The 22736-nt window shown below is 57.8% G+C and overlaps 2 protein-coding genes across 4 annotated transcripts in view; one reads left to right on the forward strand and one right to left on the reverse strand.

Annotated features, from left to right (window-relative positions):
- The window catches only part of LOC112544453 (uncharacterized), a 45356-nt gene extending 41245 nt beyond the window's left edge, over positions 1 to 4111 (reverse strand). Inside the window, 5 exon segments of the mRNA XM_075912333.2 lie at positions 268 to 290; positions 578 to 808; positions 1390 to 1485; positions 2928 to 3394; positions 3787 to 4111. Coding sequence (XP_075768448.2) covers positions 268 to 290; positions 578 to 808; positions 1390 to 1485; positions 2928 to 3394; positions 3787 to 3808 — 839 coding nt within the window. The 5' untranslated portion in view covers positions 3809 to 4111.
- Positions 4112 to 10776: 6665 nt separating this feature from the next.
- On the forward strand, positions 10777 to 22736 carry LOC142821459 (uncharacterized). Of its 3 annotated transcripts, XR_016347323.1 has the most exons (5): positions 10777 to 11670; positions 12028 to 12050; positions 13317 to 19299; positions 19601 to 19627; positions 22291 to 22736. XR_016347323.1 is itself a non-coding variant. In XM_089770888.1 (3 exons), the coding sequence occupies exon 3, from the start codon at positions 14494 to 14496 to the stop codon at positions 17767 to 17769; it is 3276 nt and encodes a 1091-aa protein (XP_089627014.1). In that variant the 5' UTR covers positions 10777 to 11670; positions 12028 to 12050; positions 13317 to 14493; the 3' UTR covers positions 17770 to 20122. The 3 variants fall into 3 exon arrangements, 1 of the variants encoding a protein (XP_089627014.1); XR_016347324.1 differs by lacking the exon at positions 22291 to 22736 and having other exon boundaries at positions 13317 to 13742; positions 18841 to 20122; XM_089770888.1 differs by lacking the exon at positions 22291 to 22736 and having other exon boundaries at positions 13317 to 20122.

Consider the following 22736-nt stretch of genomic DNA (forward strand, 5'->3'; position numbering starts at 1 on the left):
GTGGGACAGACTCTTGATCCCTGCTGCCCTGGGGCTAAACGTGCCCAGCAGTGACAGGCCCATGTTCCAGCCCCAGAGTCCTGAGGCAGCCAGTCCCCAGGGAGCTGACAGCTCTAGGAAACACTTGACATCAGACTGTGCCCTGAATGGGGAATTCCAGAGTCTACTGTGCGAGGGTGAGACATCTGTATTCAACATCTGGTGCTAACATTAACTCCAAGCTCTTTCTCTGTGTGGTGCAGCATGAGAGGAGCGAGAGCAATATACCTGCTCAAAGTGCTTCTGACATCCTAGAGAAAAGAGACAGAAAAAAATCTCAGTCCCATTGGACACACACAGGGGACCTCAGGGAAGGGATTTTGCAAATATGGGGAGGAGAGGCCCTGGCCTGGCCCCAGTGCCATCGATTCCCTTAGCAAATCGAGCTTTGCCATCTCTAATGTCTCTGTGCCTGTAACTCGGCAAAGCACAACAGTCACTCACATGTCAGCAATGCACGTGTTACACTGAGATCTGACAGCTGGACCCCAGCGCTTGTGATACAGGAGAAGCTAGGATGTTTCTCCCTCAGTCTCACCTGCAGGAATTCACTCGCTGGCTTCTGACACTTCCCCTCCAGCTCCTCTATAAGCTCACTAAGATGGGAAATCTGTGCAGAGAGTTTCCTGAGTGCTCCAGTCTGGAGCCTCCCAATCTCCTCATCCAACTTCTCCAACTGGGCTAGCAGGAGTCGCTCTTGATCCGCCAGGAACTGCTGCAGCTGCTGAAATTCAGCCACAATCTTCTGCCTCTCAGCTTGTGTTTGTTTCTGTATGAAAACAGGGAGAGGGCTGTTTGGGGCATGGATGGAACCCGGGTCCCTTTCATTGGGAGGTGAATGCGCAGCAGAAGAACTTCTTGGAAAAACTTAAAAGTTGTGATATTTGACTCTACTCTGTGGGCACGAGGCAGAGCATCTCTCCCAGGATCTCCTTTGGCCCTTGTGTCCCTCTGAAAGGGATGTTCCCATGTCTGTAATAAGCAGCATTTTCTGTTTTTTATGGGCACTGGGAATTCAGATCCAGAGCAGCAGGAGGCAGGACTCAGCACCAGCCTGACAGAAATACTCAGGGAGGAAGAAGAAGCAAACATTGCAATGCACCAAGTGAGCAGACCCAGCAGACAGCCCTTCAGGGGGACATTCAGCTCCCTCAGGGATGATTTCTGGGAGTCACAGGTGTAGACATTAACTCATCCACTGACAAGGAAGCTGACAGAGCTAACTCAGCAATCCATGATCCAGGAGAGAGAGAAATTAGCCCAACCTCACCAAGGCCACACAGGAGTCTGCCTCTTAACACAGCCCCTCCCACTGCCAGTCCCTGATGGTCCATAACCACAGGCACCTACCAGACATTCCTGGCTTTTCCCTTCTGCTGTCTCTTTCCATCTCAGCAGCTTTTCTCTCTCTTCCCTCAGAGTCTTCAAATGCACCTCCAATTTTTCCTGAAGAAACAGAAATAAGCACCAGGGCAAACCCCATGAGATGTTGGGAACCCGTTTGTCTGCCTTTAAGTTGCACTGTCCAGTTTTGTGGAGCTCTGTCTCGGTCTAGCAGGGACTTAGCCCTGCATGTGGCATTATGCATAGAAAAAGAGACAGGAGGAGACTGTGGATGTAGCAGATACCTTTCACGGTGGGGAACGGATTGGTGGAGGCACCTTCGTAAAGAATGATGCAGGTGGGGATGTGGGAGATAAAACGAGTAAAAAATATTAATCACGTAACCGGTTACAATTTTATCAGGGACAGTATTTTTAACCTCCTGACAGGCAAGGCTGGTAGCAGACCTGGTCTCTCCTGGAGGCAGAGCTCTCTCGTGGGATCTGCCAGGGGTGGCCACAAGGTCTGCCGGCAGATGGGGACTCCCAGCAGCTGCAGACTGACGTTAGATGCCAGGGGAAGCGGGCACTGCCGGGAACAGGGGGGAATTGAACTGGTAACTGGCACCGATAAGCATTAGCGCATCAGTTAACCAGTTTGAACTCTGGCTACAACCCAGTCAAATCCCAGTAGTGCCTGGCATGGACCTGAGCTGCCTGGAGTGGTGCTGTGAGTGGACTCAAAGCGATTGGGGCCCCACCCAGTGTCCAGGCCAGCGACCTCCTCTAGTGCCGGCTGCAGCATCTGAGTTTAACCCCTCATGGAGCAGCCCAGGAGTTCAGCATGCCAGTGGGAAACCTCCTCTTCCTGCTTGGCCTGGGGCCTGTAACAAAGCATCTTTCCCTCCAAGAGCCACACTTCATTACTCTTCAGTGATGCTGAGGGGCAGTGGGAATGCAGCCTAGTCATTAGTATAGCCTTGGAATGAGCCTGGAGACAGCAAGGCTCGGAGCTAAACTCTGTCACTGCTTTGCTTGGTGACCATGAGGGAACTTGTTACCCTACTTTCCCTTCTCACCATTTGTCTAACTATACTGTGACCTGTTCAGAGCAGGGACTGTCCCTTGCTGGGTGTTGTGTAGCGCCCTGGTTCCATTGTAGGTTTATAAGGCAAATGACAGATTACTTCTGCTTCTCAGCCAGTAACAGCTTGTAACCTCCTCTTCTCCAGTCCTAAGGCAGCTCACTTCCATAGACTGGCCTGTAGCTCCTGTGAGCTAAACCTCTCTGATTGTTAACACCTTCCCTTGTGCAAAATCCCCTCTTGTCACCAGTGAGGGCTGGGTTTCAGGATTCAGAGCCTCAGAGACATTTCTCACATCGGGTAACTGAAAAGATTTGCTGTAAGTTGCTACAAAGCCAGAGCATTTACTTTTTACAGAATTTCTTGTACCATGAAGGCTTTAAAGTGCCATGTCACACCTCTGCCAGGTAACAGTCGATGAAATTAGCCTCTAATTAAAACCCAACCTTATTTCCCATTACACTGGACAGCAACTCTGTACCTTGTACTCCTGGGCATCTTCCTGGATAGGCGCTACTGTTTGATCCTGGGATCTGTCACACCCCACACAGATGGGAGTTTGATCCTCTTCAGAGAACAGCTTCAGAGCCTCCTGGTGCTCTCCACATAGCCTGTCCCATCTTGCTCTCTTTGCTGCCTGGAAACTCAGCGGCTTGGCTAATTCTACCATGGTTGTTAGCTGCCGGTTGGGCCGGAGGCGTCTCTGTTGCTCAGTATCTCTGCACCAACAGCTGAGGGGGGCCTGGCAGAAATTGTACCCACACTCTAGAGTGACAGGGACTGTGAAATCCTCCAGACAGATGGGATGTGGCGCTTCCTCCCAGAGACTTTCCACCGGACTCTCTGCAGCCATGGCTGCTTCTGGGCTGGGGAACAGGGGTAGTTTCAATATCCTGAGCTCAGCAATGTGGGGGAAGGTCTGGAGGGTGTGTGCGTGATGCACCAACACTGATGACAAAAAACAAAACAAAATTAAAAACAAAACAAAAAAAATCCCTGGGGGCATAATCTGTGGTCATGCAGGGACAACCAGGCCAGGCAAGATTCATCGATATATATATAAGTATGGGTATCAACACTGATAGATTGAAACATTTTTTTCAGTAACCCTTGAGTTAACTTTTCACAATGGCACGAAAATGAGCATTTCTGTGCCCTTGCTACCAATCTGAGTTTTCACAGGTGCAGGGAATGAAGGGGGAATAGGTCACTAGCAAGTCAGACCACAATGCATGTCAGCAGGCACTGGGATTCCAAATGTTAACACTTTATCGACAGAATGGCAGCATCACCTCTCAAAAGATGCAAACAAATAAGCTCTCAGGCAGCATTATTCTTACCTGGCATCTGGGTCTCTCTCATTATGAGCTGAAGAATTTTCCATTGGTTTGTGTGTCAAGTAGGGGAGAGATGTTACATTTAGATTCATTGGCTGTTATTACTTTTCAAAGGTAAAGGTGCTGCAGGGAGCATGGGGCCTCCCAGGAGGACTCCCCAACAGGCCCTGGGGCTGCACATGGGCTATGTCTAGACTGGCATGATTTTCCAGAAATGCTTTTAACGGAAAAGTTTTCCATTAAAAGCATTTTCGGAAAAGCGCGTCTAGATTGGCAGGACGCTTTTCCGCAAAGTCACTTTTTGCGGAAAAGCATCCGTAGCCAATCTAGATGCGCTTTTCCGCAAAAAAGCCCCGACCGCCATTTTTGCGATCGGGGCTTTTTTGTGGAAAACAAATCTCTGCTGTCTACACTGGCCCTTTAGTGCAAAAGTTTTCCAGAAAAAGACTTTTGCCCGAACAGGAGCAGCATAGTATTTCCGCAAAAGCACTGACAATCTTACATGAGATCGTCAGTGCTTTTGCGGAAATTCAAGCGGCCAGTGTAGACAGCTGGCAAGTTTTTCCGCAAAAGCAGATGACTTTGCAGAAAAACTTGCCAGTCTAGACACAGCCATGGTGTTTCAAAGAGGCAGCCCAGGGCATGGCCCCTTTAAAGCTCCCCTCCCTCTTCCCCTGCAAGAGCCACGTGAGCAGTGCAAGGGCAGGTACAGGGATGCTGCAGTTATTGCCCCGCCCCTCCGGACCCCTCACCCCCACCAAACCACCCCCTTACTGTGAGCCAGACTCAGCGTCTCCTGACAGAAAGGGGGGGGGGGGAGGAGAAGGCTATTGACTCGGCTATTGACAGACCATCAGCATTTGCTCCTCATACAGGCCACCAAGCGTTCACATCGCTACCCAGGGCCAGGAGGTGAGCAATTGGGCCCCCCCCCCGTAGCAGAGCCAGCCCTAGGCTGCGGGAGGGGGTGCCAGCGCTAACCCGCAGTGCGGGGGAGGGGGCTGCAACATGGGGAGAGCGAACCCGGCTGCCGGGCAGCACGAGCCCAACGCAGCCGCAGCGGGACGGTGGGATTCCATCGGCCCGTCAGTCACGTGCCCCCCCGCGGCAGCTGGAGCCCAACGCACCAACACGGGCCGGGACCCCCCGAGATTTGGGTCCAAAAGGGATCCCCCGCTGTCCCTGCAGCGATTGAACCGCCTCACCCCGCTCGGCGCCTCCGCTCTCGTCCCGGCACCGCCCGAAAGAGCACGGCGAGTAACAGCCCCAACCGCTCCCCTAGAAGTCCTCCAGGAGAGTGCGCGGCGCATGCGCGGTGGCGGCCGCCTCTCTACCCGCGCGCGCAGTCAAACGCTGCTGCGGGCTCCGCCCAGGGGCCAATCGCAGCGGGGCCTGGTTAGGGGCCGGGGAAGACGCATTGAAAACCTGTCCGGTGCGCTCAGACCGCGCGTGCGCAGTGCGTCAGTGACTCCGCTCCCGGATCAGCGCCCGGGCTTAGCTCAGACCGGGAGCTGCCTGGCCACGCCCCCGCCTGCTCCAGCCCCTGGCGTTCCCCTCCCCTCAGGCCGTAGAAGCTCAGGCCCAGTGGCCCCAGAGGGGTAGCTGTCCACATTGCCCAGACCTAGGGCCTGGGCAGGCACGTGGCTGTTCTGTGCCAGTGACAGCACAACTGGGTCACTGGGGTTGAGGGCAGAGCCACATCCCCCACTGAGACTCAGCCCCACTTTGCGGGTCCCAGCTGCTGCCCCTCCCCTGCCCAGGGAAACGGGGCAACAAAGCAGAGAGCAGCCCCCTGGGGAGGGGGTGTGGCAGTCCTTGTCACCCCCATTCTCCACCCCACCTGGGGCAGTAAAACAGCCTGTTGGGGGTGGTCTGCCCTACCTTAGCAGCTGGGAGACATTGGTCCCCAAATGGGTCCTGGCTCTGATGATCATTATGACGGGGTGAGTCATGTGCCTCAGCAGCACCCTGCTTTTATTGGGTGCAAAGGGGAACAGAATTTGATTGTGAAACATGAGAGGTAAATAGGGGGGTTAATCCCTTTGCCCCTTCAGCCCCCCAATAAGGAAAATGACTCAGGGCAGAAGCTTCCCTCCAGAAAGGGGACGATGCTACAATCAAAAGCTGTGAGGAAAAGCCCCAGAGCTGAGAGGATTTTTGCTCAGTAACTGGCAATGGCCGTGGGACCAGCCCATTGATGACACTGGGGAAAACCCCAGTGCATCTGTGGGACAGTGAACACACCTAAGAAAGCAGGAGCAAACGATTTGCATAGCTGCCCCAGGGTCCCTCCCCAGTCCCAGCTCACTGTAAGGGACACAGTCCTTCAGCTCCTGCCTATGCTTATAAACGGGAGCAGCGCTGGCTTCTGGGTGCCTTAAGAAACCCTTGGCCCTGTAGCATCTGAGAGACTAGCAAAAAATCTGGAGAGTGTCATGAACTTTTGTGGCACAACCCACTGCCTCAGATTCTGTGTCTGTACCTGCTTGGGAGTTTTCTTAGGTGCTTGTTTGGGAGCATTTCTGGAGCACTGACTTCTGTGGGGCTTTTTTACTTTCTTCATTTCTGTCCTGCGAGTGTGATTGACTCCCAGTTGTGCAACCTACTTAGAAAAAAAAAAGCAGGCTATGCTGCTTCCTCACTCTCAGAAATGAAACCAACCTGCAGGGCTGGGTTGCAGAGGGGCCATGGCTGCCGGGGACCTGGCCGGGAGCTTCCAAGATGAGGTTTACGTGTCCCATCTGCCTGGAGTATTTCATAGACCCGGTGACTATTGAGTGTGGGCACAACTTCTGCCAGGCCTGCCTCAGCTAGTGCTGGGGTGAGTCGGAGCCCAACTTTTCCTGTCCCCAGTGCAGAGAGACCACCCCGCAGAGACACCTGAGGCCCAACTACCAGCTGAGCAACCTGGTGGAGCTAGTGAAATGCCTGCGGCTCCGAGTGGGGCCAGCCAGTGCTCGAGGGGCAACAAGGGTGCAAGAAGCACCAGGAGGACCTGAAGCTCTTCTGCCAGGAGGATAAAGCCCCCATCTGTGTGATCTGCAGAGAGTCCTGGGAGCACAGCACGCACACAACGGTGCCCATCGAGGAGGCAGACCTGGAGTATAAGGTAGCGACCAGGCTGTGCAGGGCGGAGAGTTAGAGGGGTAGCAACAGAGCCCCCTGCATGTGTCTGACCTGCCCTGGGTAGAGCCAGGGGCTTGCCTGGGAACACGACCCAGCCACATGGGGCTAGGCCAAGCCCAGCAGCGCTGCTGGGGAGTTACTGGGGGCTGGAGAGGGGGGACCTGCTCCCCCAGCCTGACTGCTCCATGGCACTGTTCTCGCTGGGCACAAGCCAATGGCCCCAAGCAGCCCCAGAGCCTCTGTGTTTGCAGGAGCAAATCCTGAGCTGCCTGCAGCATTTGCAGGAGGAGAGAGACACGCTCCGGGGCCTGGAATCTGACTGAGCCAAGGAGAGTGAAGGGCTCCTGGTAGGTGCCCAGCCCTGCCCAGCTGCTTTGCACAGGGTGAGCAGCGACAGCAGCCAGGGGTCTCTGTGCTGGCTGGTATCTGGGTTGATCAGAAGGTTAAAGGGTTTCAGAGTCGATGCAGGGACACATCTCAGGGTCTCTTCAACCAGTGGGGGGGCAGCCTTTGCTCAGAGCTACCTGGTGTAAATCAGGACAGTGACCCCACTGGGGTTTGAGTCAGTGTGACACACCGGGCCGTGTCTGGGCACAGCTGAGGGCGTCCGCTCAGGGTGAATTGCTCGAATCCGGGGCTCCTTACAGCCCCCAGACTGGTGACCTCTCCACACAGGCCACAAACCAGTCCCACAGAGCGCTTCAGCAGCCTGCCTGAAGCCTCACGAGCAAAACCCCTCCGACACCCCAGCAATATCCGTGCCCCAGATGGCCCCGGGCCTATACACAGGTGGGGGGGGGGGGGGGTCCTAGCACCCAATCCCACCTACCCCGAACAAGTTCTGTCCGGTTCCAAGAAACCAGCCACAGATCCCTGGTCAATTTACCCTCTGGATCTTACCCACAAATCACGCTGGGCCAATCCTTTAGAATCTATATCTAAAGGTTTATTATTACAAGAAAGAAAAGCCTGAGAGTAAGGTTATTAAAGTACAGTACGTTACATGCACCGAATCTCCCAGTCCTCGATGCAGGCTCTAGCAGAGATGTTAGAGCTGCTGGTTTAAAAGTTCTTGTTGCACATCCTAGGGTCAGGATGGGTTCACAGGTCTTCCAGGCTCTTCGATCCCTGCAGTGCTGCCTCTGGGATGAAGTGCTGAGCTGAGAACAAAATGGCATCGACCTCATGGCCTCTTTATACCTCCTTCCTGGCCTCTTCTGGTATGCAGCAGGTCACCTGGTCCTCAGCCTCTCTGTGTTCCCTGCTGGCTGCTCTCAGGTGACAGCCCCCATTCTTTGGGTGTGTCCTTGGCCCATTGAGAGCCATTGTTCACAGGGCCTCGGTAATTAGCATGTCCACAGCCTCGGCCCTGCCCAATGCTTAACCACATGCAGGGAAATCTTCAGTGTCCATACAAGTACATGCTAATAATTGCACACACAGACATTATACAAACACATGAACAGCGTACATAGGATTATCAAATAATAAGCTTCTATTCAATACCTCACATGGCCCCCTTCTATACCATTTTTGGGGCCAACACCCCCACCTATGGGTGCATCAGTGATCTGGCTGCTCCCCTCAAGATCCAGCAACGTGACAGTCAGGCTCCTCAGTTACTCTGGCGTTAGTTCCCACTGGGGTCAGTGGGGTTCAGGTCAGGCTCCTGGAGGACCCTGGTCCATCTGCCTCTGGGGTCAATGGGTTCAGCCCAGGCTGACTGGGAGTAGCCTCTGGTTCTGCCTCTCTCCTGCAGGAGACAGGGGCGAGGCTGGTAAAACTGCTGCAGAGAGGTGGCAACGTCAGGCTGAGGGGAGATTTGTGCTGAGCCCAGAGGTGTGAGTGTCAGATACACCAGAGATGCCAGCGGCTGGTTTGGGCACCATTTGCCAAGGCCTGGGCTGCACCTCAGTCCATGGGCAGTGCCCATGCTCCAGCAATATTTAGAGCTGGATCTCTCCCCCGGCCCTGCCTGGAGTGGGCCCCGGCCCCCCTGCGCATCTTCCCACCCCAGCCCCAGAACGTGTCCCCCCGGCCCCGGACCGTCCCTGCCATGTGCATCTTTCAGTCCGGCTCCCCCTTGCCGGCTGCTGCCATGCACAGCGTTTTCAGGTGAGCGGGGAGACACCCGGGTGTGATGTCACATCATGGCCCAAGACTTTAAAACTGCCACGTGACATCATAGCCCGGGACTTTAAAACTGCTCGGCGTGGCATTGCGCCACGCGGCCTAGCTCTGGGTTCAAAGTCCGGGAACTTCTGGGGCCCGAGCGCAGACTCCGGCCCCGCAAGGTGGAAGGTAGAAGGTAGGGGAGAGGAAGGGGGAAAACTAGGGGGAAGGCGTGGGAGAGGAAGAGGCTTGTGCGAAGGGGAAGGGGTGGGAGAGGAAGTGGCTTGTGTGGAGGGGGAGGAGGAAGAAAGGTGAAGGAACCAAGGGGCAGGGTGGAGGAGAGACAAATGCCAGGTGTCCAAGTGCAGACAATGAGGAAAAGGGCAGGAGGGGAGGTGTCAGTGAGAGGGGGGACAGAGTGATGCTGGGAGAGGAGAGTGTAAGGGCATTGCGGGCTACAGGGGGGAGGGGGAGGTTCTGGGAGAAGGCTTGAAAGAAGGTGTGGGCATGAGAAAGGTGGGGATGGAGCAAGTTGTGTGAAGGCACAGAGGGGCATGAGGGGAATGGGGGCAGAGAGTGGTGAGGGGGTGGGCATCAGGGAAAAAGAGGGCAAAGGGGCAGGGACAGTAAGGGAAGGGGGGGCACCAGGAGGGTGCAGGGCTAAGGGAAGGTGCAGATGCCAGGGGATTCTGGAGATGAAGCAGACGGGCAGACACCTGCAGGGGAGGGACCAGCACCAGAGGAGAGAGGTGAGGGAGGTGTTAGAAGAGGGGATAAGGAGGGGTAGCTCATATGATCAGAGTGGGGCTACTGGAGGAGTGCGCACAGAGGGGAGAGAAGGGCTGGTGGAGGGGGACAGGTTGCAGGAGGGCAGGTTGCAGGAGGGCTGAGGGCAGTGAGAAGGGCAGGAGTCAGGACAGCAGAGGAGGGTGAGGAGTTGGGGGGGCAGCGGGCACTGGGGGAGCTGATGGACCAAGGGGAGGAGACATGGCAGCAGAGAGAAACGGTAGAGGTTTATAAAGTATTTATTAATAACTTGGGTGCCACAGTGGTACATCCAATCAAGCCACATGAACTCAGTACTGGTGCACAACACAATTCATTCTGTTCATGGGAGGAAACTCTTGTGCAAGAAGCCGCCATTGCAGACATAGCCCAAGAACATCTTGCTCAAGGGTTCTTGTGCAAGAAGTCTTGAACAAGAACATGTCCACACTGCCATATGCGAGCTGTGCTTTTGCGCAAGAGCATCCATGGCAGTATGGACGCACTCTTGCGCAAGAAAGCTCCAATGGCCATTTTAGCCATAGGGGTTTCTTGCGCAAGAAATCCCTGCTGAGCATCCGCACTGCCCTCTTGCACAAGAGAGCTTAGGGTATGTCTACACGGTGGTAATGTAGGCAACCGGAGTTGCAAATGAAGCCCGGGATTTGAATTTCCCGGGCTTCATTTGCATCTTGCCGGGTGTCGCCATTTTTAAATGTCCGCTAGTGCGGACTCCATGCCGTGCGGCTACACGCAGCACGGACAGGTAGTTCGGACTAGGCTTCCTATAGTAACGGTAGTTCAGAATAGGAAGCCTAGTCCGAACTACCTAGTCCGTGCTGCATGTAGCCGCGCGGCACGGAGTCCGCACTAGCGGAATTTTAAAAATGGTGACGCCCGGCAAGATGCAAATGAAGCCCGGGAAATTCAAATCCCGGGCTTCATTTGCAACTCCGGTTGCCTACATTACCACCCTAGTTCGAATTAGAGTGGTAGTATAGACATACCCTTACACCTGTTAGAAAAGAGCATAGCTCTTATGCAAGACACCCTCTCTTACCACGCCGTACTGTTAATTTCCTTGCACAAGAGCAGGCGGGCAGTGTGGATGCTCTGCGGGTTCTTGCGCAAGAATGGCTGTACTTGCACAAGAAGCCGCGAGCGTAGACATAGCTTTAGAGGGAACACTTCCGCCAGCCTCTCTGTCCCCGAGTTAATGTCACATACATTGGGTTAAAGCAATTTCAGGATATCTGCATGAGGGGGATTTGGTGGGGGCCAAACTAATCCCAGTTGGTAGGAGGATGGTGGGAAAAGTCCTTCGAGAGGGGTGACATTACACCTTTTACTTCTGGTCATGTGTCCATCTTGCCCTGAATGTGTTACCTCCAGAGGTCTGGTTAGCAGGGGTCAGAGGGTGTGGCTAATGGGGCACCACCAAAAATTATATAAACCTGCCACCCCTGCCTCAGTCTGTTGGTGCAGTGATGGAGGTTGGGGTGATTTTTGGTGACACTTTTGCCCTGGAACAACACCTGGGACAGACCCAGCAGGCCTGGCAAAGACATGGAGTGAAATGTCCCGTGCAGCGCGGACAAGGCCCTGCCACTTCCCATGGCCCTGTTCACCTGCATTCCTGCCCCACCCTCTCTGTGCCCCCTGAGGCAGATGGACGTGGAGCGGCAGCTGGTGGGCTGGGAGTGTGAGCGGCTGCAGCAGTTCCTGGCGGAGTGAGAGCGCCTCTGGCTGGGAGAGCTGGATGAGGAGATTGGGAGGAGAAGGGAGGAACACGCCACCTGCCTGGGCAAGGAGATTTCCTGGCTCAGTGCCCTGATCTCGGAGCTGGAGGAGAAGTGTCAGCAGCCGGTGCTGGAATTGTTGCAGGTGAGAAGGGGTCAAATGCGCTCAGAGCCCAGTGCAGGAAGGGGACCCCCTGAGTCATTGGGGGCTCACAGGGTAATTCAGCACAGGGAGCAGGCCCGCGGTGGCTGCAGGGCCGGGGCCCCAGGGCAGCGAGGGACAGGAGTTTGGGCCATTGGGAAGGCTGGTCAAAAGCTGGGCCTGCCCCTCCTGCAGAGCAGCAGATGTAAAAGGGGCTCGGCTCCCCTAGCACAGCCCTTCAGTGGGTCTCCCACCTGGGGGAGCCCCCTGTGGGGCAGGGGAGCAGCATGACCCGTCTAGAGCAGAGGGCTGGGCTGGGCCATGGGCACTGACTCTCTGCTCTGTCTCCTTCTCCTCTAGGGTGTGAGAAGCACCGAGAGCAGGTACGTCCAGGCTCCATCTCCCCCCCCCCCCCCCCCCCCCCCGTCATGCTGGGAGCAGGCTCAGAGCCTGGGCTGTGAATCCAGCCCCCCACAATGGGACTGTCTAACCCTCTGAACCCTGCCCTCTCTGTACCCACCGCCCGGGGGGCCACTGCCAGGGTATGAGCCACCCTGTAGGAGACTGTCCCACAGCTCTGGGATGGGGAACCTTCCCTGGGACCTGGCTGGCTCAGGGGACTGTTAATAGGGCTGAGGCCTGTCATCCCAAAGGCCTAGCTGGGACCTGGTCCCAGCTTTGGCATGACCCATAGGGAGAGAGCTATGGGGAAAGAGCCGAGTGTCTCAGGCCAGGCCTTGGGAGGAGTGTCCCCATCCCAGAGCCCCCACGCCCTGCGGAGTGACGAGGCCCCTGGGGGCTGAGCAGAGAAGCTGAGGAGTGGCTGCGCCCGGAGAACAGGCCCCTCTCTCAGCCCTGGGAGTGGCCCAGCCAGGCCCCAGTGGGGCACATGCGTCGGGCCGGATGTGCAGGAGCCAAGCTGGGTGCTGCCCAGGCTGTTTTTCCTCTGGCTGGAGAGAGGCCCCAGGCTGGGCTCAGCAGGTTGTGCTGGCAGGAAACTCCCTGGGCAGCTGAGGTCACTGGGGCCCGGGGCCCAGACCCCACTCACTCCCCTGTCTCACTTTAGGGTTGCCAGATGGTTTTGACAAAAATACCAGACACACTTGATCTCAGATGGGGGAGGGGAACCAGCCACAGGGCCTGGTGGGAGAGATTGGGGAGGGAACTGGCCAGTGGGGAGCAGGGCTGGTCAGGAGGGGGTCGAGGGGAGAGGGGCTGACCGGGAGAGATCAAGGGATGGAGGGAACCAGCCAGCTGGGAGCAGGGCTAGCTGGGAGGAGGTTGGGGGGGGAGTGGGGATGGCTGGGGGGGAACCGGCCAGGGGGAAGTGGGCCTAGCCCAGGCGCATGCAGATCCCGGGGCACTGCCCGCCCTGCACATCGTCCCATCCCAACTCCCCCCCTTCCCCCCTGCGGGTAGACACGCTTATGCTGTGTGAGTACACAACTGCATACTGATACTCATGAAAATAATAAAACTTACTTAATTAGAAAATACCAGACATTTATGTGTCCGGTATTTTCTCAATTTGTTTCCCGGAGAGAAAGCTTAAGTATTGGACTGTCCGGTTCAAAACCAGACACTTGGCAACCTTGTCTAGCTTTGAAGGGCCGAGGTGGGAGACCAATAACACCCTCGTGTCTCTGCAGGGGTGAGGAGGCGACGTTGCCGCATCTGATGCCCAGGTGCCTGGAACTGGAGCGGAGAATCTGGGACTTCCCAGGAGAGAACAATTTCCAGGGAAACATAATGAGATTCCTGGGTACTGGGTGGCACTGCTAGGGGCTCTTCTCTCACTGTATAAGGGTGTGGGAAGGGACGTGGAAAGGCCCAGCTGGGTCCCTGAGATCCCAGGGTCTGCTCCTGGGGGGTTGGCGGGCTCTTGAGCCTGGGGTGGGGAGGAGTGGGGCTGCTCTGAGCAAAACAACAGGATCTCAGCGGGACGTGGATGGTGGAGAACAGGTGCGGGGAGTGAAAGTGCCTCCCCCACTGCCCTGGTCCCTGCAGCCGCCCCCTCCTGCTGCTAAGCAGAGAGTCCCCCAGCTCAGCCTGCGTGGGCCGAGGGGCAGGGGGAGGTGTGACGGGGCGGCCCCGCCCCGCACTCAAGCCCAGGGAAACCACCTGGGGCCGGGGGCGGAGAAGGCCCCACCCACACAGCCCTACTGGGCATGCTCCAAAGGGAGCAGGGATACAAAAGGCTGCTGGCCTGCTCAGAAGGGACAGACGGCGGCCCGAGCAGGAGCTAGCGACCACTGGCCAGAGAGGGAGTCGCTGAGCGTGCTGCTGCCGGGCCTCTGCCGGGCTCGGCCCCAACGCTGGAGACGCCGACTGACCACCCGCGACCCGAGCGCCGGACCGGACTCCGCCCACTCTGCGGCTGCCAGGGGGAGGACCACTACAGCCCGGCGACCGACGCCGACAGGTGGGACCGCGGCAGGCTGCGAGCAGGGGGTAGGAAGCGACCCAGGGCAGGGAGCTGTAGAAGCCCCTGAGGGCTCGGGGCGTTGCAGGGAGGAGCCCCCGCCGAGCCAGTGGTGGAAACCACCCGAAACTACTAGGGCCCTGGGTCGGGGTCCGGTGGAGAGGGAGGGCCCGGACCCCCCTACCCCTGCTGCCCGAGACCTGGGCAAGTGGGGAGCAGGGCAACAAACCCTGAACTGAGGACTAGGCCGCTGGGCCTGCGAACTGAGGACTAGGCCGCTGGGCCGTATTTCCCCTAAGAGAGGGACATTGTACTTGGGAACTAGGCCAGTGGGCCGTATTTCCCCTAAGAGAGGGGCAGTGTACTTTGAGGGCTAGACCCAGACGGGCCGAGTTAGGCCCCGGATGGGGGTGGCAACCCCGAGACCGGGGCGAGCCCCCCGACACATGGTGGAGAATGTGAGTACACGACCCCGCCCCTGGGCAGAGGGGCTGGCAAAGGGGATTGGTAGACGCGGGCCGCGAGAACCCCGGGGACAGAAACCGGGGTTGCTGACCTGGCGACAGCGGTATGAAGGGGACCTGACCGAACTGCGGAGGCAGTTGGCAGGCCTACAAGAGCGACAGGACCGATGGGAGCGGGAGGTTGCGAGCCAGTTGGGGGCCCAGGGAAGGGTGGTGCCCCCCGGGGTCTGCCCCTTTGGGCAAGCGCCGATTGCAGAGCCTGGTAGGGGGCCAACGGACCCTGCTAAAATGGTGGTGAGACTTAGGGTAGAAGGGAACCCCACGGTGGCACTGGTGGATTCAGGGTGCAGCCAGACCCTAGTTAGGGCCGACCTAATATCTGAGCCAGAGCCAGCCGGGGGCCCCATCCGGTTGTTGTGTGTACACGGGGACGTACGGGCGTACCCGACAGCATGGGTGCGGCTAGATGATGGCCAGGAGGTGGGGGTCTATAGCGTGGGTTTGGTCCCGACGCTCGCCTACCCCGTGAAATTAGGCCGCGATTGGAGAGGCCTAGGCCGGGTGTTGCGGGAGTGGGGACAGCAGTCAGTGGCAGGGCACCCCCCCACACGACCTGGAGGAAGCCGCCCAAGGCAGGAGTCTAAGGGGGGGGAGAGGCCGAACCCAGGAACAGCGACGGGCCTGCCACCGAACCGGGGAGACCACCCCGCCTGGGAGGAGGAAGTCGAAACCCTAGAAGTAGAGGGCGACTTTATGAGAGAGCAAAGGGAAGACCAGACCCTGAGTCGAGCTTGGGAGCAGGTACAGGACCCAGGGGAGGGGACCAGCCAAGATCCCCATAAGCCCCAAGGCCCACGGTTCTGTGTGAAGGCAGATCGGCTATATAGGGTGGTCCGGGAACCCCAGACGGGGGAAGACATCTGGCAGCTCCTGGTCCCCCACAGGTTTAGGAACGCCGTACTCCGGCTGGCGCACCGGCTGCCTTGGGCTGGCCACCTCGGGCGAGAAAAGACCCTGCAACGGATAGGGATGAGGTTTTTTTGGCCGGGCATACACCACGCCGTGAGGGCCTTCTGTGAATCCTGCCCCGAGTGCCAACTCACCAGTAGAAAGGGGGTGCCGAAAGCCCCCCTGGTGGCCCTGCCCGTGATAGGGGTCCCCTTTGAGAGGATCGGGTTGGACCTGGTGGGACCCCTAGAAAAGGCCAGCTCAGGCTGTCAGTACATTATGGTGGTGGTGGACTACGCCACCCGTTACCCAGAAGCGGTTCCCCTACGTAATACCACCGCCCGCACTCTTGCCGAAGAACTTTTTAAACTGTTTGCACGAGTAGGGATACCGAAGGAGATCCTGACCGACCAGGGGACCAATGTGTCGTCCCGGCTGATGGCAGAACTATCGCGGCTACTGAACATCCACCCTCTGAGGATGACGGTTTACCATCCCCAGACAGACGGCCTGGTGGAGCGTTTTAACCAAACGCTAAAGACGATGCTGCGTAAGTTCGTGGCTGAGGACCCTCGACACTGGGACAAGCTCCTACCAGCCTTGTTATTTGCCATTCGGGAGGTCCCCCAGGCGTCAACGGGTTTCTCCCCATTCGAGCTCCTGTATGGGCGACAGCCGAGGGGAATACTCGACCTTTTACGAGAAAGTTGGGAAGAACAAGAATCGCGTGTCCAAGGGACAGTACCCTATATCTTACAGCTGCGGGAACGCCTGCGGAAGGTAGGGGAATTCGCCAGGGCTAACCTCCTACAGGCGCAGGAGGTCCAAGCCCGATATTACAACCGAGGGGCCAAACTCCGCTCTTTTGAACCGGGGGACCACGTCCTCGTCCTGCTGCCATCCCGAGAGTCCAAGCTACTGGCCCGATGGCAAGGCCCGTTCGAGGTGGTCTGGCGAATAGGGACGGTGGACTACGAAGTGAGGCTGCCGGGGAGGAGGAGAGAGGTACGACTATACCACATCAACCTCTTGAAGGAGTGGAAGACCGCCGAAGGACTACTGGTCACCCCATATCCCCCGGAGCCAGAGCTCGGGCCAGCCGTAGAGGACCTCCAGGGGGAGGCTCAGGTAACGATGGGCCCCGAGTTGAATCCAGTACAGCGGGGAGAATTACAGCGAGTGGCCCAGAGGTTCGCGCCATTTTTCTCCACTCAACCCAGCCGCGTCCACACCACGCATCACCACATCGCTACCCGGCCGGGCCATAAGGTGCGAGACCAACACAGGCCCCTCCCTAGGAAGATGTGGGAAAAAGTCCAGCGGGAACTCCAGACCATGCTAGAGATGGGAGTGGTGGAGGAATCTCGTAGTGAGTGGAAGAGTCCCATAGTTCTAGTCCCGAAACCAGATGGCACGACGCGATTTTGCATCGACTTTCGAAAAGTGAATGCCATCTCGCGGTTCGATGCCTACCCGATGCCCCGAACCGAGGAGCTCTTGGAACGGCTCGGCCAAGCGGAATACTTCTCCATCCTGGACATGACGAAAGGGTATTGGCAGATCCCCCTGACACCAGCCTCCAAGGAGAAGACGACCTTCCCTACACCATGGGGCCTGTTTCAATTCGTGACCATGCCATTCGGACTGCATGGGGCAGCGGCCACATTCCAACGATTAATGGACCGATTGTTACAGCCCCATCACGCCTACGCAGCCGCATATATAGATGACGTGGTGATCTATAGCCCAACGTGGACGGCCCATCTGCAGCATCTAGAAGCCATATTGAAGTCCCTGAAGGAGGCCGGCCTCACAGCCAACCCGCGGAAATGCCAGCTGGGACGCCGGGAAGTAACCTACTTGGGGTACACGGTCGGGCAAGGGACAGTACGACCGCTGGTGGACAAAGTGAAAGCCGTGCAGGAGTGCAAGACACCCACGACCAAAAAGCAGGTACGCCAGTTCTTGGAGCTTGCGGGGTACTATCGCTGGTTTATCCCCGGTTTTGCGGACATTGCAGCCCCTCTATCTGACCTCACGAAAATTACCCAGCCGAACAAGGTACAATGGTCAGCAAACTGTGAGGAGGCTTTCAGGACACTGAAGGACCAGCTTACTAAAGCCCCGGTCCTGTTCCACCCAGATTTTTCAAAACCCTTCCTACTGCAAACGGATGCATTAGAAAGAGGCTTGGGGGCAGTGCTGGCCCAACAGGCAGAGGGAGGGGAGCACCCGGTAGTATACTTGAGCCGCAAGCTCTTCCCATGAGAACAGAACTACGCTACCATAGAAAAGGAGGCACTGGCAATAAAGTGGGCTATAGACGCCCTAAGATATTATTTATTGGGCAACACGTTTCAGGTGGTGACAGACCATGCCCCCCTGAAATGGTTAAATAGCATGAAAGAGACAAACCCCCGTTTAATGCGGTGGTATCTATCCTTACAGCCGTACAATTTCAGTATAACCCATCGCCCAGGGAAGGCGCACACGAATGCTGATTTCCTTTCCAGGGTGGGGGAAGAAGAGACGGGGACGAGCGAGGGGATAGGTACCCACTTAAGGGGGGGGGGGTGTGTGACGGGGCGGCCCCGCCCTGCACTCAAGCCCAGGGAAACCACCTGGGGCCGGGGGCGGAGAAGGCCCCACCCACACAGCCCTACTGGGCATGCTCCAAAGGGAGCAGGGATACAAAAGGCTGCTGGCCTGCTCAGAAGGGGCAGACGGCGGCCCGAGCAGGAGCTAGCGACCACTGGCTAGAGAGGGAGTCGCCGAGGGAGCTGAGCGTGCTGCTGCCGGGCCTCTGCCGGGCTCGGCCCCAACGCCGGAGCCGCCGACCGACCACCCGCGACCCGAGCGCCGGACCGGACTCCGCCCACTCTGCGGCTGCCAGGGGGAGGACCACTACAGCCCGGCGACCGACGCCGACAGGTGGGACCGCGGCAGGCTGCGACCCAGGGCAGGGAGCTGTAGAAGCCCCTGAGGGCTCGGGGCGTTGCGGGGAGGAGCCCCCGCCGAGCCAGTGGTGGAAACCACCCGAAACTACTAGGGCCCTGGGTCGGGGTCCGGTGGAGAGGGAGGGCCCGGACCCCCCTACCCCTGCTGCCCGAGACCCGGGCAAGTGGGGAGCAGGGCAACAAACTCCGAACTGAGGACTAGGCCGCTGGGCCTGCGAACTGAGGACTAGGCCGCTGGGCCTGCGAACTGAGGACTAGGCCGCTGGGCCGTATTTCCCCTAAGAGAGGGGCAGTGTACTTTGAGGGCTAGACCCAGACGGGCCGAGTTAGGCCCCGGATGGGGGTGGCAACCCCGAGACCGGGGCGAGCCTCCCGACAGGAGGTTTCTGGGGAACGCTGGGAGCTGATTGCCAAGGGAGATGTCACAGACTCAGAGCCCGAGTCCCAGCTCTCTGGATGTTCATGGAGCCTCCCTGGCTGACACCAGCCACATGCCTGGGCCCGGTGTCTGAACCCCTTGGGCCAGATGCTCAGAGCTAGGCAGGTGCCCGGCGAGTCACACAGGTGCCTGATGGGAGTTTCAAAAGCCCCAGAGCAGCTTGGGACCCTAACTCCCACTGGTGCCCATAGGAGTTGGGCACCTCTCCTGTTCTGGTGTGGGTGAAATCCCAGGGCCTGAGTGGCTGGGGGTGGAAATGCCTGAGAGAAGCTGGTTCCTGGGCCTCACTCCCCAGGGTCCCTCTGGCAGCGCGGGGCAGAGCTGGGCCATGAGCCCTGTGCACTGCCCCCGCCAGTGATGGGTTTTTCTCTTCCCTTCCAGGGGCACTGGCTGCGGAGAGAGGTGAGGATCCCGGGGCGCTGCCCTAGGGCCAGGCACAGCAGCTGCTGGGAGCCTGTTCCCCCGCCCGGAGCAGCCCCTGGGTTGGGCAGGCACGAGGGATCGGGGCAGAGGGAGCCCAGCTGGGGAGCATGGGACAGAACAGCCGAAGGGAGTCAGAGGCGGTGGGACCCTGCTCTGTGAGGATCCAGGGTAGAGCTGGGGGTGGCGGGAGGGGCCAGGGTGTTCCTGCTCCTGCTCTGGGGGGGGGGGGGGGAGGGCTCTGCAGTGGGAATTCTCACCTCTCTCTCTCCGCTTATTCCAGGACTCAGGCGAGCCTGAGGATTTTCAGGTAACTGGCCTTGCTCCAGTGTTGGTGACTCCAGCTCCTGCCCCCGGGAGAGACTGGCCCCCTTCTCCCCTCTCTCCCTCCGGCGCTGTGTCAGTGCCCCAGGCTGGGAGATAGCCCAGCCCTTGGGGAAGCAATAACCCCAGACCCTTGGGCCCACCACTGGGCATGGACCCCACAGGCCAGGGCTGGGAGCTGGGGGACCTCAGGCATCCTGCTGGCAAAGCCAGGTGCTGGAGCCCAGAGGAGGGGCTGGGGGATGTTACGGAGCTGGGTTGTGACTCCAGAGCTAAGGCTGAGAGGTGCTTCCCATCTGAACGCTGCTCCCTTGGCCTGGGACAGGAAGTGGCTCCCCTGATCCCAGCTGGGTCCCCTCAATGCACTGCAGCCTGGGGAGAGAACTCTGGATGTGTCTGGCCAGTGGGGCTGGGCCCAGGGGCAAATCCAGGGTCTGGCTCTGGGCCCTGTCTCCTATTTAAACACGAGGGCTATGTCTAGACTGGCATGATTTTCCGGAAAAGTTTTCCGTTAAAAGCATTTTCGGAACAGAGCGTCTAGATTGGCATGGACGCTTTTCCGCAAAAGCACTTTTTGTGGAAAAGCATCTGTGCCAATCTAGACGCGCTTTTGCGCAAAAAAGCCCCGATTGCCATTTTCGTGATCGGGGCTTTTTTGCGGAAAACAAATCTGAGCTGTCTACACAAAGTTTTGCGCAAAAGGACTTTTGCCCAAACGGGAGCAGCACAGTATTTCCGCAAGAAGCACTGATTTCTTACAGTAGGAAGTCAGTGCTTTTGCGGAAATTCAAGCGGCCAGTGTAGACAGCTGGCAAATTTTTCCGGAAAAGCGGCTGATTTTCTGGAAAAACTGGCCAGTCTAGACAATGCCGAGGGGTCTGTCTGCTTGGCACAGGGCAGCAAGTCTCCAAGCCAGGGGGCAGGCTCTAACTGCGCACAGCAGGGGGGTGACTGTGCAGGCCCCAACACCTGGTGGGGGCTCAGCAGAGAAGGTCACATGAGATCGGCAGTGACAGCTCCTGGGCCCCAAGCTCTACAGGGCTATTTAGTGCTGGGGCACGAACCCCACAGCCAGAGTCTGCCCCTCCCCTGGCTCTGGGAAGTACTTGTCCAGCTGTGTAGCCAAACCTGCCGTGCCCGCAGAGCCTGGTGTGAGATCCCCAGCATGTCTGCCTCAGGGCTGGGTGGGAGGAGCCGGGGGGTGGCTGGAGTGGTCGGTCGCTAGAGACCCCTGCACCCCTGGGGCTCAGAGGGGCTTTGTAGCCAGTGCCCGTGCTGGGAGACACCGGGGCAGCGGCAGAGGATCTGTGCTGCTCACAGGGCCCAGGAGACATGTCGCTCTGAGCAGAGTTCAGGCTGCAGTCGGGTCTGTGGGCTGAGATCAGGGCCGTTCTGGAGAGTCACAGATGGTACCCTGAGCCCAGCCACTGGGGGATCCTCTCAATTGGGCAGGCTAAGTACAGCTCTGTGGCCTGTTACTCAGACACTAAAAGGGTCCCAACATTTCACCCTTTTCTTTCCCAGCATCAGCTGTCCCCTCCCTTCCCCCACCTCTCCTCCACTCTGCTCCTTGCTGCCTACTCCATCTTCTCTTGCCCTGGTGCCCTCTGCACAAAACCCTTCGCTGTCCCCCCACCCACTGATGCCTGCCCCTTCCTTGCACCCCTCCTCTGCCACCTTCTCCTTAGTGCCGCCTGCCCCTCCCCTCTCCCTCTGCCTCCCTGCACCCCTCACCCTGCTCTAGTCCCCTAGTGTGAACTCCCTGCCTCCCTAGGGCCTGCCCCTTCCTTTGCCCCTCTGCCTGCCTGAGTCCTTTCCCTGGCCCCCTCTTTGGGCCCTGTGGTGGAGGCCCTTTCCCTACCCCATTTCTGGTGCTCACATCTCCTCACCCCTCTGCCTCCCTACAGCCTGCCCTTCCCCACACCTCTCTCTCTCTCTCTCTCTCTCTCCTCCCTGTTCCTTTGTCCCCCTCTACCTCCTAGTGCCCAACCCCTTCTCTCTGCCCTCCTTGCATCTGCCCCTCCTCCCACTCCTCCTGGGGACTTCCCCTTCCCTCGCCCATCTCTGTCTCCCTCCCCCTTGATAACTGCCCCTTCCCTCACTGCCCTGGTATCTCCTGGGCTCTGCCCTACCCCTCACCCCTCTTTGTCTCCTTGTCACCTGCACCTTCCCCAGTGCCAGACCCTCCCCTCTCCCTGTTCTGTGCCCCACTGCCCGTGCCTTCTTGTAGCCAGACATGAACCCCATCTTGTCCCCCCCCCCCCTCCGCCCAGAGAGCAAGAGAAAGGCAGTCAGCCTTTGATGCCCTGGGAATGCAGGTGTGCTGCCTGTCCCTGACTCTACCATAAACAGAAACCAGACAGTAAATGGGCTAGCTTCCGTCGCCCTGATGGCTAGTACCAGTAATTGACACGCCTGCACTGTCCCAGGAGAGAAATCTTCGCCCATCACATATCAGAGGTGCCCATTGTCTGCATTTTCCCAGGTGTGAATTATGCTTTGCATCCTTCGTGGGAAACTTGGCATTCAAAGCCATTTTTTCTAATTGGCCACTTGAGACCAGGAAGAAGCCTACATGACCCAAGGGGTATAAAGAGGGGTTTAGTAGCCTACCCCATTTGAGCTTTAATCATCTACACCTGCTGGCAGGTATTGATTGTCTCCCGAGGTCTGTGGGACGCCCAACCTCGCCCTACTTCTTCCCGAGGGATTGAGAGAAAGACGCTGGCCATGCCAAGTCTGGAACGCAGGGGTAAGAATATATACCTGCTATGTGTCTATTTTGCATGCATTTAATAAGAGCTCAGAGAATCAAAGGGGTTTCATGGTACCTGTAAGTGACTTATTAGTGTAATTTCTGTCCTGTCCTTTGTAGTGGCTGTGTTAGCTGTTAAATGCTACTGCTGTGTTACAGATAAGTTTACCCTGTAACAATAAAATAGTAACTGTTTAAGCTTTAACCTGACTCCTTCAGTTGCTGTAACAGAACCAAGCACAATTTAAAAGAACTTCAGCTGGTCATAAGGGACTCACTGCCCTGACCGTCACTTCTCCTCCTCCTCCTCCTCCTCCTCCTCCTCCTCTTTGAGCTCTGA

This window comes from Pelodiscus sinensis, chromosome 19, assembly GCF_052426305.1.
Source record: "Pelodiscus sinensis isolate ZL-2025 chromosome 19, ASM5242630v1, whole genome shotgun sequence".
NCBI lineage: Eukaryota > Metazoa > Chordata > Testudines > Trionychidae > Pelodiscus > Pelodiscus sinensis.

What these genes read in the sequence shown, in the direction of transcription:
- LOC142821459 (XM_089770888.1), top strand. Translation starts at nt 14,494, where the DNA reads ATGGGGGTGGCAACCCCGAGACCGGGGCGAGCCCCCCGACACATGGTG.